Below are 15,461 nucleotides of genomic sequence, written 5' to 3'. Positions count from 1 at the left end.
TGGCTGTAAGGGTACCACAGTTGGTTATCTGCTGACTAGACTTGAGAGTATGTTTTCACAGGTACGCGTACCTTGCGCAGTTGAGAATCTCAACTTGAGATTGATAAAATTAATCATAAACATTATCTAATGTATTATAAGTACACGGCTCCAAAGTGTCGTTTACCTGCGTATGGCATTTCGCAATAGCTAAACACGCTCCTGTTTAATCATACTATACGTTATGGAAGCACCTGAAAGCGATACATTGGGAAGCAGTTGCATGTATCAGTATGATAGCACCGCGTTCATTGCGAGAGGAAGGTTTGGCATTGTCTACCGAGGGAATATTACGGGATCTGGTGGTGATATTGGAGCAACTGCAGTTGCGGTGAAAGTGACGCATTTGTACCGGGAATCCGATCACTACAGTAATGCGGACAGCTGGAGAAGACTGCGCGATAGGTGGACTAAACTGCTTACTATTCGACACAGCCATTTGCTCAACTACCACAAAATATCGATCAATACATCGACAGGGGGAGCGTCTGTGGAGTTCTTAATGGAGTACTGCAACGGTATGCATACAATATAAGACGGAAATGTTTACTAGTGCCGATTTTTAACTCGCACACTGCTTAGCCGATTTGCCCATTTTTCATTTTGGCATTGTTTGCCTGCCCTACGTTTTAAAGTGCTATTTTCTTTAACGTCTCCTCGCAGGCGGCGATTTGGCGAATCTCCTCAGTAAAGTACGCACAGCGCACCAGGGAACGGAATTTCTCCGTCCAACGAAATTGCTCTGCTACGCTTTGCAAATATGTAGCGGATTGGAATTCCTCCACGAGCACAAGATAATCCACGGTGATTTGAAACCGGCGAACATCCTGCGCCACTGCCATGCAAACCATGACCGGGTATTAATTGGCGATCTGGACGATTTCACCCAGATGCACCACACCGTCACCAGCTCCTACGATATCCCGACACTCCGCGGCAGTATTCGCTACATGTCACCGGAAATGCTGAGGAAATTTGGCGATGTGCCGACCGCTTCGCCGGGTCGCGCGACGGATATCTGGAGTTTCGGATGCATCCTTCACGAGCTGTTGAACTGTAGCTACGGTGCTGATAAGCAAGTACTGCATATGGTTGTTCCAACAGCGGAAGGTTCTTCGGTTGCACATTACTGTCATATTCAGCAACGTACCAATGACAACGTGTTTGCGATGAACGTGATGAATGGAGCAGCACCATATGTCAACGAGCGGGTACCGTCGAATTTCCGTGAACTTCTAGTGCACGAGTTGTTTGTTGACAGCAACCGTCGCTTAACGGCAGCATACCTTAAAAGTGCTTTAATAAAAATCGCATGGGAATTGTGTCCAAATTATACGTTCACGCCATGGACGGAAGATGATCAAGACTGCATTTGCCGGAATAATCTCTCCAGAATAAACAATCTCTGGTTAAATAAGCATGAAAAGCTTTTATTTATCCATAAGCTGTACGGAACCGGGGTTAACTATCCAGGTTCGGAACGCCTGACATTCACTGTATTACAGTTATACGACCCAGTTGCCAAAAAGCTTCGTGAAGTTCAACTTCCGGGACACCCGCATTCGGATTGCCATGTTCTTTCTTCGTACGTCGTAATGGGAAGCCGTTTATTCTTTCAAGTGAAAGTGTGCGGAAAATTTACTAAAGAATCTGTGTACATCATGGCGATAGATATCCTGACGGGGAAATGGTCCATTCTTAACGCTAACTTCGCAGTCAAAGCGTGGTACCGAACACCGATGGCAATTGGGAACAGGATTTATTCCTTCGAAACCCCGAATTTGAATGAACAGCACAGACTCTTGAATGTAGCGGCCGTTGACGGGGATAACATCGTCTTGGAGCAGTCTTTTACTGTTTTAATCACACAGGAAGGCGCCAACGAGAGTGACATCTGTGAACTGTGAGTTAGATTATTAATATACAAATCAACGACTAAAGCAATAACACTATTTTTGGCCGTTCTACAGTACTTTTTTGGTCCTGAGGTGTATTACTGTTCTGAATCGAGTACCGTTTCGTGATCCAATGCTGTAATTTACAGGCCACCAAAACTGAACTTTGCAAGGGAAATGATGATAGTCTTCTGCAGGAATGCTCCGACTATGGCCGTGGTTAACGACGGACAAAGCATCTTCATCCTGAACACGGCATTATGCATAATAATCAACGCCTCTACTGGCGAATGGGAGTTCGTACGCGAAATGCCCGCTGAGCACCAGCGGTTGGATTATGCTTGCGCTGTTATGGAGAATCACGTGTACATTACGGGCGGAATGCATGTGGCGGGAAAAATTCTGGATACCTGTGTACGAATTGACAGTGCCAGCCTGGAACTGGAACCGATCGCCAACCTGCGGCGACCAAGACAGAAGCACGGAGCTTTTGTTTCGGATGGGCGCCTGTACGTTTTCGGTGGTTGTACTCAAAGCGATCCATCTGGTGAGGAGGGTGATCTGGCACAAACCATGGAGGTTTATAACCCGGAAACGAATATTTGGGAAGAAGCGTCGCTCGAGAATCTGGACAAGCGATGTTATCTGAACAAGAAACTGATAGATAGTGCGTGCTTCCGGTTGACGAGATAATTAACGCACAAAAACGATAAGATAATTTCATCATTTTCAACCGGCAAAATGCTTGTGAGAATAACTGCAATTTTTCTGGATCTCAAAAATTCATTTTTGCCTTTTATTATGTAATCTCTTGTTGGTTTTGCCAAAAATAGTGGAGTTTTAATAATTAAACAATTACCGATTCAGACAGCCTGATACCACCCGAACGCCACCTTAATAGTACGAGTGTCGTAAGACAACAAAAATCTCTAAGTACTGTAAAATTATTTAGGTTGGATTAAAAAATTTCCAACAGACTTGGAGATTTTTCGTTTCGAATGACACATATGTACACGCGCTTTCTCTGTTTTAACCCAACGTTGACGATATAGGTATGCGTATTGGATGCGCTGCTGCTACAGATACCATATGATCATACAGTATCAAACAATAAGATATGATCATAATGTTAAATGACAATTAACGAGTTAATTGATGTTAATGTTAGCTGGAGGACATGCGCTCCCGCTTTCTCCTCTCCCCATGTGTAGCAAGTTACGTGAGTCTGTTGGTGGCGGTGCGCGTCGCCGTGGCGCTTAGATCAAAGCGGCCGCCGTCTTGCACGGGCATGCTGTTTGCGCTTGGCACTATTCGTGCGCTCGCACTGATTCTGCATTTCTGCATTGCTGTTTGTTTCTGAGTCTGCTCCTTCGAGTTCGTGTGCGCGCGAGTGATCTCTGTTCTTTTCTTCTGTTTTTCCCTTGGAAGCGAGATCTTCCTTGATCAACACACCTTGGATTTTGGACTTCGAGGTGTTCCGCACGCCAGCCTTCTTTGCTGTTCATCTGCGGTCGCGGGCTCGCGGCTATCTAGCTGATCACTGCGCAACTGACTAGTCTCTACCTGCTGCCATTTGTGCGATGGCTCATTCAGCGCTAGCTAGAATGATTCTGTTATCATCTGCGTAATCTGAATCCGCGCCTTATCCGACAGAGCTAAGGAGACAGCTCGTGCTCGTGGAAGTTCTTGAACGCCACTCTCATTAAGCGACCCTAAAGAGAGCCATCAGTCCAGTGCACAGCGAACAGAGGACAAGATCAACCACCACTCAGCGCAATAGCCACGTCCAACGGAAGTTCGACGCAGAACCACTAACGGCGCTGAACCGTCTAAGCACCGTAAGCAGGTCTTTACCTATGGCTGAACCTGCTATGGACGGCACAGGCTCCCTAACCACGGCGGCGCCCTCCTCCGACGGCAAGCAGGCCACCGGCGACGGATGCACCTTCCTCGGACGGCACAGGCCCCCAACCACGGCGGCGCCCTCCTCCGACGGCAAGCAGGCCACCGGCGACGGCTGCACCTTCCTCGGACGGCACAGGCCCCAACCACGGCGGCGCCCTCCTCCGACGGCAAGCAGGCCACCGGCGACGGCTGCACCTTCCTCGGACGGCACAGGCCCCCGACCACGGCGGCGCCCTCCTCCGACGGCAAGCAGGCCACCGGCGGCGGCTGCACCTTCCTCGGACGGCACAGGCCCCCAACCACGGCGGCGCCCTCCTCCGACGGCAAGCAGGCCACTGGCGACGGCTGCACCTTCCTCGGACGGCACAGGCCCTCAACCACGGCGGCGCCCTCCTCCGACGGCAAGCAGGCCACCGGCGACGTCTGCACCTTCCTCGGACGGCACAGGCCCCCAACCACGGCGGCGCCCTCCTCCGACGGCAAGCAGGCCACCTGCGAAAACTGCACCTTCCTCGGACGACACAGGCCCCCAACCACGGCGGCGCACTCCTCCGACGGCAAGCAGGCCACAGGCGACGGCTGCACCTTCCTCGGACGGCACAGGCCCCCAATCACGGCGGCGCCCTCCTCCGACGGCAAGCAGGCAACAGGCGACGGCTGCACCTTCCTCGGACGGCACAGGCCCCCAACCACGGCGGCGCCCTCCTCCGACGGCAAGCAGGCCACCTGCGAAAACTGCACCTTCCTCGGACGGCACAGGCCCCCAACCACGGCGGCGCCCTCCTCCGACGGCAAGCAGGCCACCGGCGGCGGTTGCACCTTCCTCGGACGGCACACAAGGCCACCAACTTCGGCTGCGCCTACCTCCGACGGCAAACAGACCCCCAGCGGCGGTTGCACCTTCCTCGGACGGCACACAAGGCCACCAACTTCGGCTGCGCCTACCTCCGACGGCAAACAGACCCCCAGCGGCGGTTGCACCTTCCTCGGACGGCACACAAGGCCACCAACTTCGGCTGCACCTACCTCCTACGGCAAGCAGACCCTCAGCGGCGGTTGCACCTTCCTCGGACGGCACACAAGGCCATTAACTTCGGCTGCGCCTACCTCCGACGGCAAACAGACCCCCAGCGGCGGTTGCACTTTCCTCGGACGGCACACAAGGCCGCCCCCTTCGGTGCGCCTACATCCGACGCGAAGCAGACCCCCAGCGGCGGTTGGACCTTCCTCGGACGGCACACAAGGCCGCCACCTTCGGCGTGCCTACATCCGACGGCAAGCAGACCTCTAGTGGCGGTTGCACTTTCCTCGGACGGGAGGCAGACCCCCTAGCAACGGCGGCGCCCTCCTCCGACGGCAAGCTGGCCTCCTAACGACGGCTGTACCTTCCTCAAACGGAAGTTAGGCGTCCTAGCATCAGCGGCGTTTCCCTCGGACCGCATGCAGGCATACCAACGACGACTGCACCCACCTCGAACGGAAGCGAAAAAGCCAACAATTATGCTCCATCAACTGGAAGCAAACATCAAGCCAGCGACGATGGCTCTACCACTTCTGACGGCAAAGCTGACTTTCACCTAGGGCCGCACCTTTCTCCGACGAAAGGGGCCTCCAGCAACGGCTACAACTACGTTTTGCTGGCATAGCAGGGCATCTACGACGGCGGCACTCCGTTCGGTCAGCATGACAGGCCATCAGCTATAGCTGCACCGACAAAAAGGCGGGTCTCTAGCGACAACTTCGCCATGTCTGACGTCAAGCGGGACCGGTTCCCTTCTCTGGCACCTACAGCTAACCTCCACTCTTGGACGGAGTAACTGCCAACGCTGAGTTTGCTGACCTATACCTGGGAACCACAAAGACGAACCAATTCGAGACGGCACCGGATTACAGTGCGCTAGCGTCTGCTTAACTAGCCTGCACAACAGCGAATTTCACGATGAAAAGACCAGATTGCGCTGCCGTACCACGATAGGATCAAGCACGCACCCCTTCCGCATCGGCGACGCAAGGGCCTGCTCTGGCGAGATAAGGACAGCCGAATTTTACGCACTTCCAGTGGAATTTCTACCAATACATCCGTGGAACCGTGCCAACTGCTGCATCAATCCTTTTACTGGATTGTTTGGGGTTTTGTTTGGGGCCTTCGGTTGCGCAGGGCACTGGTCGCTCTCTTCCGCCGACCCCGGTCGGCCGGCTTTTTGCTGACCCACGGTCACCGCACACAGCCGATCACCGAGAGCACCAGCCGCCCAGCAGCCGGGGCTCCAGTGCCCCCAGAGGAGTCCGGAAGCGGTAACATTAAAGTATTTTTAAGGCGTTGGCCGACTGGCGGATTTTAAGTTTTATGGTTTCGTGCCTACATTCTACAAATAAAGACGTTGCTGAACATTGGACTTCCGTAAGTGCACGTCCTAAGCTACAGAATCGCTACACAAATTTTATCTGATACAATTCTATTAACTTCACTATTGGGCATCTAAGTGTGCTTTCATCTTTAATAAATTTTGTTAACCAACAGATCAGACTTGGGAAAAACACGAACCGGAACAGGATGCAGCGGATGTGCGCTAGGCTAATTTAGATTTATTTATGGACGATATATAATCCACTAATATAAATATAAAATTATTAGTTACATGCATTTCCAGTTCGTAGCCAAAAAGCAAAAATCCATAACAATTTGTGCACATATTTGACGCTTACAACTTACAAACACGAGCTGTACATCCCATCAGCTGTCCCTAAAATACAGCCCTGTAGATAGGTTAAAATGAAGGATAATTTATTGCCGGTTTTCTACTTAAGAAATTAGCAACACAAAAATTAAGCAAAATTCACTATTAACAGTCAAATTTACTTGTTTTCGATAAATAAGTAAGTAATTTTGACTGGTTATTATGCTTAATTTCTGTATTGCTAATATTTTTAACTGAAAAGTAGTGCATTCTAATAAGTTACTAAATTTCAGTATGCAGCGTCGCTTCATGACGTTGCTGTGCGTAATTAAAGCCGCCTTCGCTTGCATAATATGATAATATTGAGATCCGGAACATGCGCGTGTTTTTATCGGCAGCCTCAATGTTATCAAACATTTTATCATAAACTCGGCAATAAATTAACCTTCACTGGAATTTGTCAACCAGCCGTTGTCACTGATTATTCTGCCACGAAAGGAACCCACTGATGCGGTTCCCCGGGTGGATGAGTGGCGCCAGGCTGTAAAGGCTGAACTTGTGTGATTTCCCTGCTTTCCGACATTTTGTGTGCGAATATTCCCGCAGTAATTGACTGAGCCAAACTACAAATCCACATAAGACTTTGCAGTGCCAAGAGCCAGCCAAGGATGGCGTTGCCGCTGGTCGTTGCAGCTGGACACCCTGTCTTGCTATCGTAACTGTCACCACTTTCGTAAATGTCCGCCTTAGAACAGCTCTTTCCAGTAGATATGGTTAGCATAAATCCAAGAATCTCGATTAAGGCCGTTGCCAAGATAGTCGACATGATGCCCATCACCATGATGATGAGAAGCAGACACCGACGGTCTAGATCTAGAAGCAGAATCATAGTCTAGATCTTATGGTTAATAAGATTCATGCACAGCCTGTTTTAACTACATTTTTCTCCAGTACTTTCTCTGATATTTGGATTATTGTTTGGGAATACTAGTAATCGTTGTGCATGAGATAAGTAAGGCCTGCGGGGTTCAGATTTGACAAACATGGCAGCCAAAGCCCCCGACGAACCAGACCCCCCATTTCACATCGAAGCGTTTGCCAGTCAGTTTCCTGATGCCACAGCAGCTAACCAATGGTCCTTCAGCCGACTACTACCGATAATGCGAAAAATGATTCCTGCCTTAGTCCACGATCTTATCGAGGTACAGGAGAACCCTAACACTGCACTGACTCCAGCCTTGGATCTGATTAACGAAGTCGTGCCAGCTATGATTATCAAGGCGATCGCAGAGCAAGTTCCCACCATCGTTGCCTCGGTCGTGGAAGAGAACCAGCGCTTGAAGGCCGAGATATCTTCGATGGAAGCCCATATGAAAGAGCTACGAGAAAGCCAGAAAAGGTACGATGATATCACAGCGGCACTGCAGGTTCTCCGGAACGACGTCGAGGCAATGAAAGTAACGCAGGCAACCCCCACCCCGAAAACCGCCGATGTTGGTCGATTAGCTCCTCAACCATTTGGTTTTCGATCGACCGCGCCGACGCCCGCCGAAAATACTCCCGCCACTAGCAGTCACAACGCGCCCACGAAAACCCCTGACACCAAGATTGCCCGCCCCTGCTTTGATGACAGCCCCCCTGTCGAGACCAGTGCCAAAGAAACATGGGCGACCGTTGCCAAAAAAGGAAAGGTGGTCCGTGGTACACGAGAGAAAGCTTCTAACGCCAGTGAAGACATTGTGATGACGACACTGCTTCTCAAGCGCGTTGGGAAAGTCGAGAAAGAGAAAGAGACGAAAGACTACTGCTTACATGGCATCCCCCCGCGGGAGCAAACGGAACACCAATCAAACGACGAATACAGCCAAGATCTCAAGAAAACCATTGAATCTATGGGGATAGCTGTGAGATTTGTATCGCTTTATTCTGCTAAAAATGGTCGTAAGAATAGTTTATTCGCACGTGTTGGTTCTTACGCCAGTGAGTCTGAGAAAATGTTCACGGCAGATAACTGGCCCCCTAACATTGGGGTGCGTGAATGGCAGTTCACCCCTAAGGAGCAGTAGTTACCGCAGTCTCGTATGCATCATGAAACTTGTATTTTCTTTTTAGTACTTAGTTAGTGCTCTCATGTGATACTTATTAAAGGTAGCTTCCCCCGACACCGACGGGAACGCGACGACTGTCCGTTGGTTAATGGTTGACCGGCGGCGATTCCTTAGGTGCCCGTTAGGATGTAAAAAAAGCCGGAAAAAAATGCGGAGTTGAAGGGACTAAAGTACAAGCTGTCCAATGTCGCAATGATGTCGAAGCCTGTAAAATATTTTCGAGATGTACCGTGGCAAACGCGAAAGAGTTTTCTTCGGTTTTTCAGTACCACAGGAATAAGTTTTTACTTACTGATAATGTCGGTGAGAATCATAACTGCTCCAAACAGCACCTGGAAGATGCCGTATACAGGAACCAGTTTCTGATACTCTGGCAAAGCAGTTACAGTGGGCGGTGATGCCATTGCGGCTCTGGGGTTCTCGAAACAACGCCAACAATCTCGACACAAAACTGTTTGCAAGATACTGCGTATACAAATAAATATCTTAGTTGCGTATGTAGCTGGGTTATTTGCTCACTTGGTGTTTGATTCCGGATGTCACCGTAGCAAAATATCAATAGATTCATATATCCTTACGTCCTTATTTTTTGGAAATTATCTCCTAAATCAAGATTGATTTTTTCAATAAGTTGATAATTTTATAAAATAGAGCATCGTGCAAACGTTCCTACCTTCATCTTTAAAAAAATTTTAAGTTTTGGAGAAAGGTCTAAAAAAGTTTTTAGAAGCTGCAGTACTTAAAGGTTGTTAGTACTTAAAGGTTGTTAGTTTTGGAAATTATCTCCTAATTCGAGGTTCCATTTGTGAAGCTTTTGATTGTTTTATAAAATCCAGCATCTTCTAAAGCTTCCTACCTGCAACTTGGAAAAAATTTTGGTTTCCGGAACGTTTTCAAAAACCCTTTCAAACATTCAGTACTTAGCGTTTAAAGTTCATAGAAATTTCCAGTAAATTCTATAAAAGTCTCGAATGAGCAAATACAAGTTTCGCAACTTAGCAACCTAAACTATAGTTATTTAAAATTTTCAATCCCATCAAACTTATAATTTTTTTTTAATTCTTGAAACCTTTAAGATGTTTTTAAATCTGTTTGAATACCTCTAAATAACTATAAATGTTCCGAAAGTCGGCTCCAAAGCTTTTACATTTCCAGAATTTCTAAATATTTCGACTCGGCCCCGCGCAGCGGGGCCGTTACCTTTTTTTTTTAGCCTCCAAAGTTTCGAAATTTAAAAATATCTAGAAATTTGAGTACCTCAATATCTCACGGTCTAAATTGTCTAATTTATATGTAATTTCTAAATATCTAAAAGCCAGCCCGCGGCCCGTTTACCGTATTCACTCACATAGCGGCTCTGTGGTACTGGTGGTAGCTTGGGTATTCACTAACCCCAAAATCTAATAAATATGTATTTATTTTAGTTTTATGAATACTCAAGAGCTTAACTGAATGGCCAAAAATCTTACAGTTAGTAGCTAAAGATGCAGCCTGCCAGGTCACCTTGGGCAACTGTTAATTGGTTCTCACAAGTTTCCATTAATTCTGCGCTAAAATATCGGCTGAATGGTTTTTGCGAGCATCGTGTAAATGATCCCACTCCATTCATTTAATCACCGTTTAAATATTATCGGTCGTACAAAAGAATTCAGGTTTTCAGTTCGTTAGATCGGCAATATAAAGTTACGTTAAAAACGTAAAAAAGAACCGTGAAAAATGGAAACAAAACGAAAAATTGCGGAGACTTTCACAGTTTTTACAACACTGGTCGAATTTAACCGGAAACCTTGAAAACTGTCCTCATTTCTACTGTACGAGTACGTGTTAAAATATTTTCGTAGCTGGTCTCGCTGGGGTTTCATATATAAAATATTTCTCAAAATCATTTTTATTGCTGTACGAAGTATATTCTGCATTTTTTTCATTACTCCATACCTCGAACACAACTGGTCGCGCGCTAGCGCGACCGATACTTGTATATACTAATTATCGCTGGATCTAAACTAAAAGCGCTTTTATCTGTTGATGAATCGTTTTACTTGCATCCGCACTCCGCAGGCTTGCCTAGTGAAAGCACGCTGCAAACATGCAGCGGAAGTGTGCAAATTAATCGTTTGTGGGAACATCTTCACACGGAATACTTCATTAAAGAAAAATACTTTTCAAACCATCATTTCTTTACGATTTACGTGCGTTTTCTGGACAACACTTTGCCATCCGAACAGACCCGCCAGAAAGGGGGGGCGCACCGGCGGGCGCCCCCTTTTGCGGATTTTTGACCGCCGGGGGGGGGCGCATTTAAAGTACTGAAAGGGGGCAGGGCGAGGCTGGCCGACGTGTCACGTGTTACTTTTCGCCATACTTTGAGTCCGGCAGCCCCCCCCTTTCCAAAAACCTTGTGGCGGGCCTGCATCCGAAGAATGCGGCAATCTTCTGTGATACTTGTATTCCTGCTTTTTTCTACTCGTAGCACGCTTTTCTATCAGAGAATTTCGCCTGGTGTGTGAGGAAAACGTAGTTATCAAAAGAACTAAGTATTTCACGCAATCATTCTTTTAGCGTAAAATTTTAATTTTGTTTCCAATTCTATTCAAAAACGGCACGGAAGTGTTCGATTTCGACCTTGTACTCGGCAACAGATCGGAACTGCTGTTGCTTGCAATCTTGGGAAAAGCAAAAACAAACTACGTATGTCCAGATGGTATCTTGTGCATTGAAATCTGTTAACACTGTATGATTCATGCTGCAGCTTAAGTGCAGCTAAAGTGGTACCTCACGGGATTTTCCGGCCTGGGCATCCAGTGCTACGACGACGTTCGCCAAAAAATCCTCAAGAACATGACCACCGCGATTTCCGTGTCGCCCCTGCGAACGGTTCACATCCATATCATCGATATCCAACCATACGAGTACCCTTTTTATGGACAGATGTCTGGTCCTTATAAGAAAACGGATATTATTTTGTCCTCATGGATCTCCGTTTATGCGAAGACACATGGATAACCGGCAAAGTGGCCCAGCTGGAGGTAGCGAACGTGGTGGATTTCCAGCTCGGCATAACGAATTCGAATCTTTCGAATCACCGGAAATTCGCGTGATCCGCTTCGATCCGTCAGCGCACCGGAAATCAACAGCTTTCACGATTTAGAGCATTTGCAAATCTGGTCTCTAGATTATCTGAGGTATCACGAAAACAACGGGTTAACGTGGGATAAAGCGTACTTGTGGAATCTACATTGTGATTGCGAATTCGTGTGGCTCCGCCGGTCTATCGCCGCATGTCCGCGTCTTCCGCAGCCCGGGAAGAAAGGGGAGATGTACAAGATTATTCTGGTTCTGTGGACAAGTGAAACAATGGAGAAACATAAAATGTTTATCCCGATGGATTGCAGCGTGCCGTGCAGGGATAAAGCGGTTGATCATGGTCCATCAATGCGCCGGATAACTGTACAGTCTGTACTGGTGCCTGAGACGACGGGCCGCAGCGGGATTAAGCAACGAAAAACTTATGAAAGAGACATTAGGCGCGAGGATTAAGTTATCTATGTATGTTGAGCGGTTTTCTATTATTCGGGTTATTGAACTATGCCACTGTCGATTACGTTCTGGGGAGCGAGTTGTTTACAGAAAATAGCCGCCGGTTGCGTTATTAAAAATCAGTGGGTAATCATACCTACCTCGTTCTTGCCCAGAATAAACGAACATGATGTTCTGCATTTTCTGGAACATAGCTTGTCGGGATTATGATTGTACGTTGCTTCTAAAAACGCATTACGCACCTCTTTGTCCGTATACCGTAAAAGTCCCAAGTAGACTATCCAAGTGGGAGTTTCCAGGTTTGAAATGGTTGGGACAATTACGCGTACATATTAATAATTATTGCGATGCAGTCGTAGTGAATCTCACAGGCATACGCCAAGCTGAAAAACAGACATTTCTTCGAACTTTGTTGCGCTTGAAGCATTTAAACGCAGCGGAAAGATGTGAAAAGCAGCAAAGTGTGAAATGCGAAAGCGCGTAAAGAATTTCTTACCTTCTGTATTGTAGCTAGGTCATCGCAACGTAGGTTTGCATTGCACGGGAAACCATGTTAAAGCTCTGCAAGAATTTTTTGAGGCACAGAGACTGGAATGGTATTGTCTCCTTAACTAAAACTGCTGGAAATTACATCACAATAGCACGGTTGTTGTAGATTTTTTTGCGATCTTTGTACATCAGTTTAGGCATCTGGATTTAAAGAGCGCCTAAGCTGAGAAATAACCATTTCTACGGGTACTTCTAAACGTATATGGCGTCGAATGCCCAGTGGCGCACATTTACAATAATTAGTGACATGTTACGGCACTCTGACGTGTGTTATGCTGACCTTCGTAAAGACAACTAGGCATAGTTATCTGAGCGGAAATCAATGTGGGTGAGCCGGAAGTAGCATCATCCGACGGAAACCAGGAACAACAACATCGTCCCAACAGGATCCTGAGTGAGTGTGTACAATAAGCGCGTGTGTGTGGGAATATTAGTGCTGAGTTCCATATAATGTTTCCATGAGTTTCCGTTTGAGTACATCTAGAGCATATTCCATCTTTATTGCCTGAGTAAGGTTGGTCACATTGCCATATTTGTGAGTACCTGTATGTATACATTTTTCCGCACTTTTAATTGAAGCCCATGGGCACCTAGTTCGAGTGGAGTTGTATTGTATTTGGTGACCCTCCTCTAGAGGGGCTAATGTTGCGGTGCCCTTTCACGAGGGAACTTTTATTTCGGGGTGAGCTTAAAATTCGATAATTACAGCGCGTTTTACAGAGTTACAAAGGTCAATGGTATCGCCTCTTAAAAAAATCATTATTGAAACGATACGTCTGAATTCGACTTATAGTGCAAATGTATCGTATGAGTCTTACGTGTATAGATCAACGAGAACCAGTACCTTGGCAGCGGAAAACGAACCAGACAACCGCTAAAATAGTGACCATTATTGGATCATTGAGCAATGCCCACGTTACCTGCTCAAATAATCACTATTCGGTATGCATACAGATTAAACCACAATGAATGTTACTGAATACCGTTAGATAGTCCGGAGCGATCTTTATATACTTCTATTGACCGGAATCTAGCCATGAGTGCTTGCAGATGATTTAAGAATAATACAATATACAAGTAGCGTATGTGCTGTAATCGTACCTCTTTTGTCAAAAAATGCATCGGATTGACAAGAAAGCGTTAACCCAAATTTAATATGTATGCCAAAATTTATCATGGCCTTTGTACAGCTGACTGAACTGGATTTGCCAATGGATCATGCGGAATAGCCGATCTCACGGGTTGGTCCGCCACGAAATACACTTGTTGCCCTGAAGCACCCTGTGTATAATAGAAGCCAATTGTGTGTACACCACTTGTGGAGTTTCGCTGCGTCTGAGCATTTTCGATATACTGATTCCTGCCGTAATCGACTGAGCCAAGCCACAAATCCACATAACACTATGCAGTCCCAAGAAGGTACCGACAAACGTTTGGCCGAGCACCCCTAAGAGCACACATGCGTTTTCATGAACGGGGTCGTAATCAGGATGGGAACTGTCCCAAGTATTCGCATTGACCAAATGGATTTCAATAATATCCCTTAGAAGAACTCCAAAAACACCAAATAAGAATGTTGCCAGGGCAGTCGATATGACGCTGCTCAAGGCTCGGGGCAGCAGTTTTCGTTTTTAATGGAATTTTCCTTAATGGAATTGGATGTTTCTAAAAAACATTTTATTTTCCTTATTTTTAAAAATTATTAATTTAAAAATAATTTTCATAATTATTTATTGGTCAGGTCCACGCGCGAGAGTACTCACGCGCGTAGCACTTTTTCTACGCGCGAGAGCTCCTGCGCGTAGTAGTTTGACTGCGCGAGAGAGCTCTCGCCCGTAGTAAAACTTGTATACAATCGGCTACGCGCGAGAGTTTTGTTGTTTTTTATTTTCATAAACGAGCAATGATAAACTAAAATTTGGCACAAATGCCGCAGCATTACAGATATTAATTCTAAATTTATAATTTGAGTTCAGAGAGCAGTATCTCTTCGTTTAGGCGGCAGCTTCACTGCTTTTCTCACCGCTTTGGCTTCTTTTCCCGAAACGCGTATGCTTTGAAAGGTGATCACAGTCTTACTATGGGTATTTCGCCCCTTTGTTTTTGGCGGTTGCCTCAACACTCCCGTTATAACGATTTCGCGAAACCATTCCCGAAATTTTCGGTCGGGGTAGTAATTTGCTATATGGATAGGTTTTGCAGCAGCAGGTCATAAGCAAATGCAGAAGGATAAATTAGGCAGCTGCTCCTCACCGGCGGCTGTCCGTATACTGCGACGTACTCAATTTCGACCTGACCGTTTGAATCCGGTAAACAGAACATACGAAATAGTTGCAACTTTAGAAGATTTGTTGGCTGTTGTCCCGTCGAGCAGAAGATCCTTACAGCGTCAGGCTTCAGACAATCGTACAGTGCGCACACGTGGTGAGAAACAGCAGACACTGACCTTAGATGCCTCTCGCGGCAGACTCAGTAACTGCAGTGCCCAGCGCTCGGCCGACTTCCGGAATCGCAAGGCTATAAATTACCTTTGACTTTGCAATGTTGACGTAGTCTTGGTGTTTTACTATTTAGCGATGTTTGCCTGCGTTAGAATCTCGTTCTCCCCCTGTCGTATTTCTTTGCAAATTCTCGTCCCTTGGTTGAAACTGTCTTTCGTGATGACTATCGCGAACATTCTCGTCGACCGACGCGTCGCGTTGATGGTACCCGCGATGATGCGAGGCGGTACGCGGGTGATGAAGATGAAC

General features: G+C 46.9%; 1 protein-coding gene across 2 annotated transcripts; it reads left to right on the top strand.

Annotated features, from left to right (window-relative positions):
* The first annotated feature begins 70 nt into the window (after positions 1-70).
* On the top strand, positions 71-2,777 carry LOC129592940 (uncharacterized). 2 transcript variants are annotated; one of them, XM_055489100.1, is made up of 3 exons: positions 71-557; positions 703-1,942; positions 2,132-2,777. In XM_055489100.1, the coding sequence occupies exons 1-3, from the start codon at positions 224-226 to the stop codon at positions 2,625-2,627; spliced, it is 2,070 nt and encodes a 689-aa protein (XP_055345075.1). In that variant the 5' UTR covers positions 71-223; the 3' UTR covers positions 2,628-2,777. The 2 variants fall into 2 exon arrangements, with proteins under 2 accessions (XP_055345075.1, XP_055345074.1); XM_055489099.1 differs by having other exon boundaries at positions 2,084-2,774.
* Positions 2,778-15,461: the final 12,684 nt, after the last annotated feature.

The sequence above is a fragment of the Paramacrobiotus metropolitanus genome, unplaced genomic scaffold (assembly GCF_019649055.1).
Source record: "Paramacrobiotus metropolitanus isolate TYO unplaced genomic scaffold, Prichtersi_v1.0 Parri_scaffold0000057, whole genome shotgun sequence".
In the NCBI taxonomy this organism is placed as follows: Eukaryota; Metazoa; Tardigrada; class Eutardigrada; order Parachela; family Macrobiotidae; genus Paramacrobiotus; species Paramacrobiotus metropolitanus.
This window is presented reverse-complemented; position numbering and strand designations above follow the sequence as displayed.

Bases quoted from the DNA above. Each gene is read 5' to 3' on its own strand.
- LOC129592940 (XM_055489099.1), top strand. From the start codon at position 224: ATGGAAGCACCTGAAAGCGATACATTGGGAAGCAGTTGCATGTATCAG. The intron at 558-702 runs GTATGCATACAA...GTCTCCTCGCAG, and splicing joins CTTAATGGAGTACTGCAACG to GCGGCGATTTGGCGAATCTC. The intron at 1,943-2,083 runs GTGAGTTAGATT...TGTAATTTACAG, and splicing joins GAGAGTGACATCTGTGAACT to GCCACCAAAACTGAACTTTG.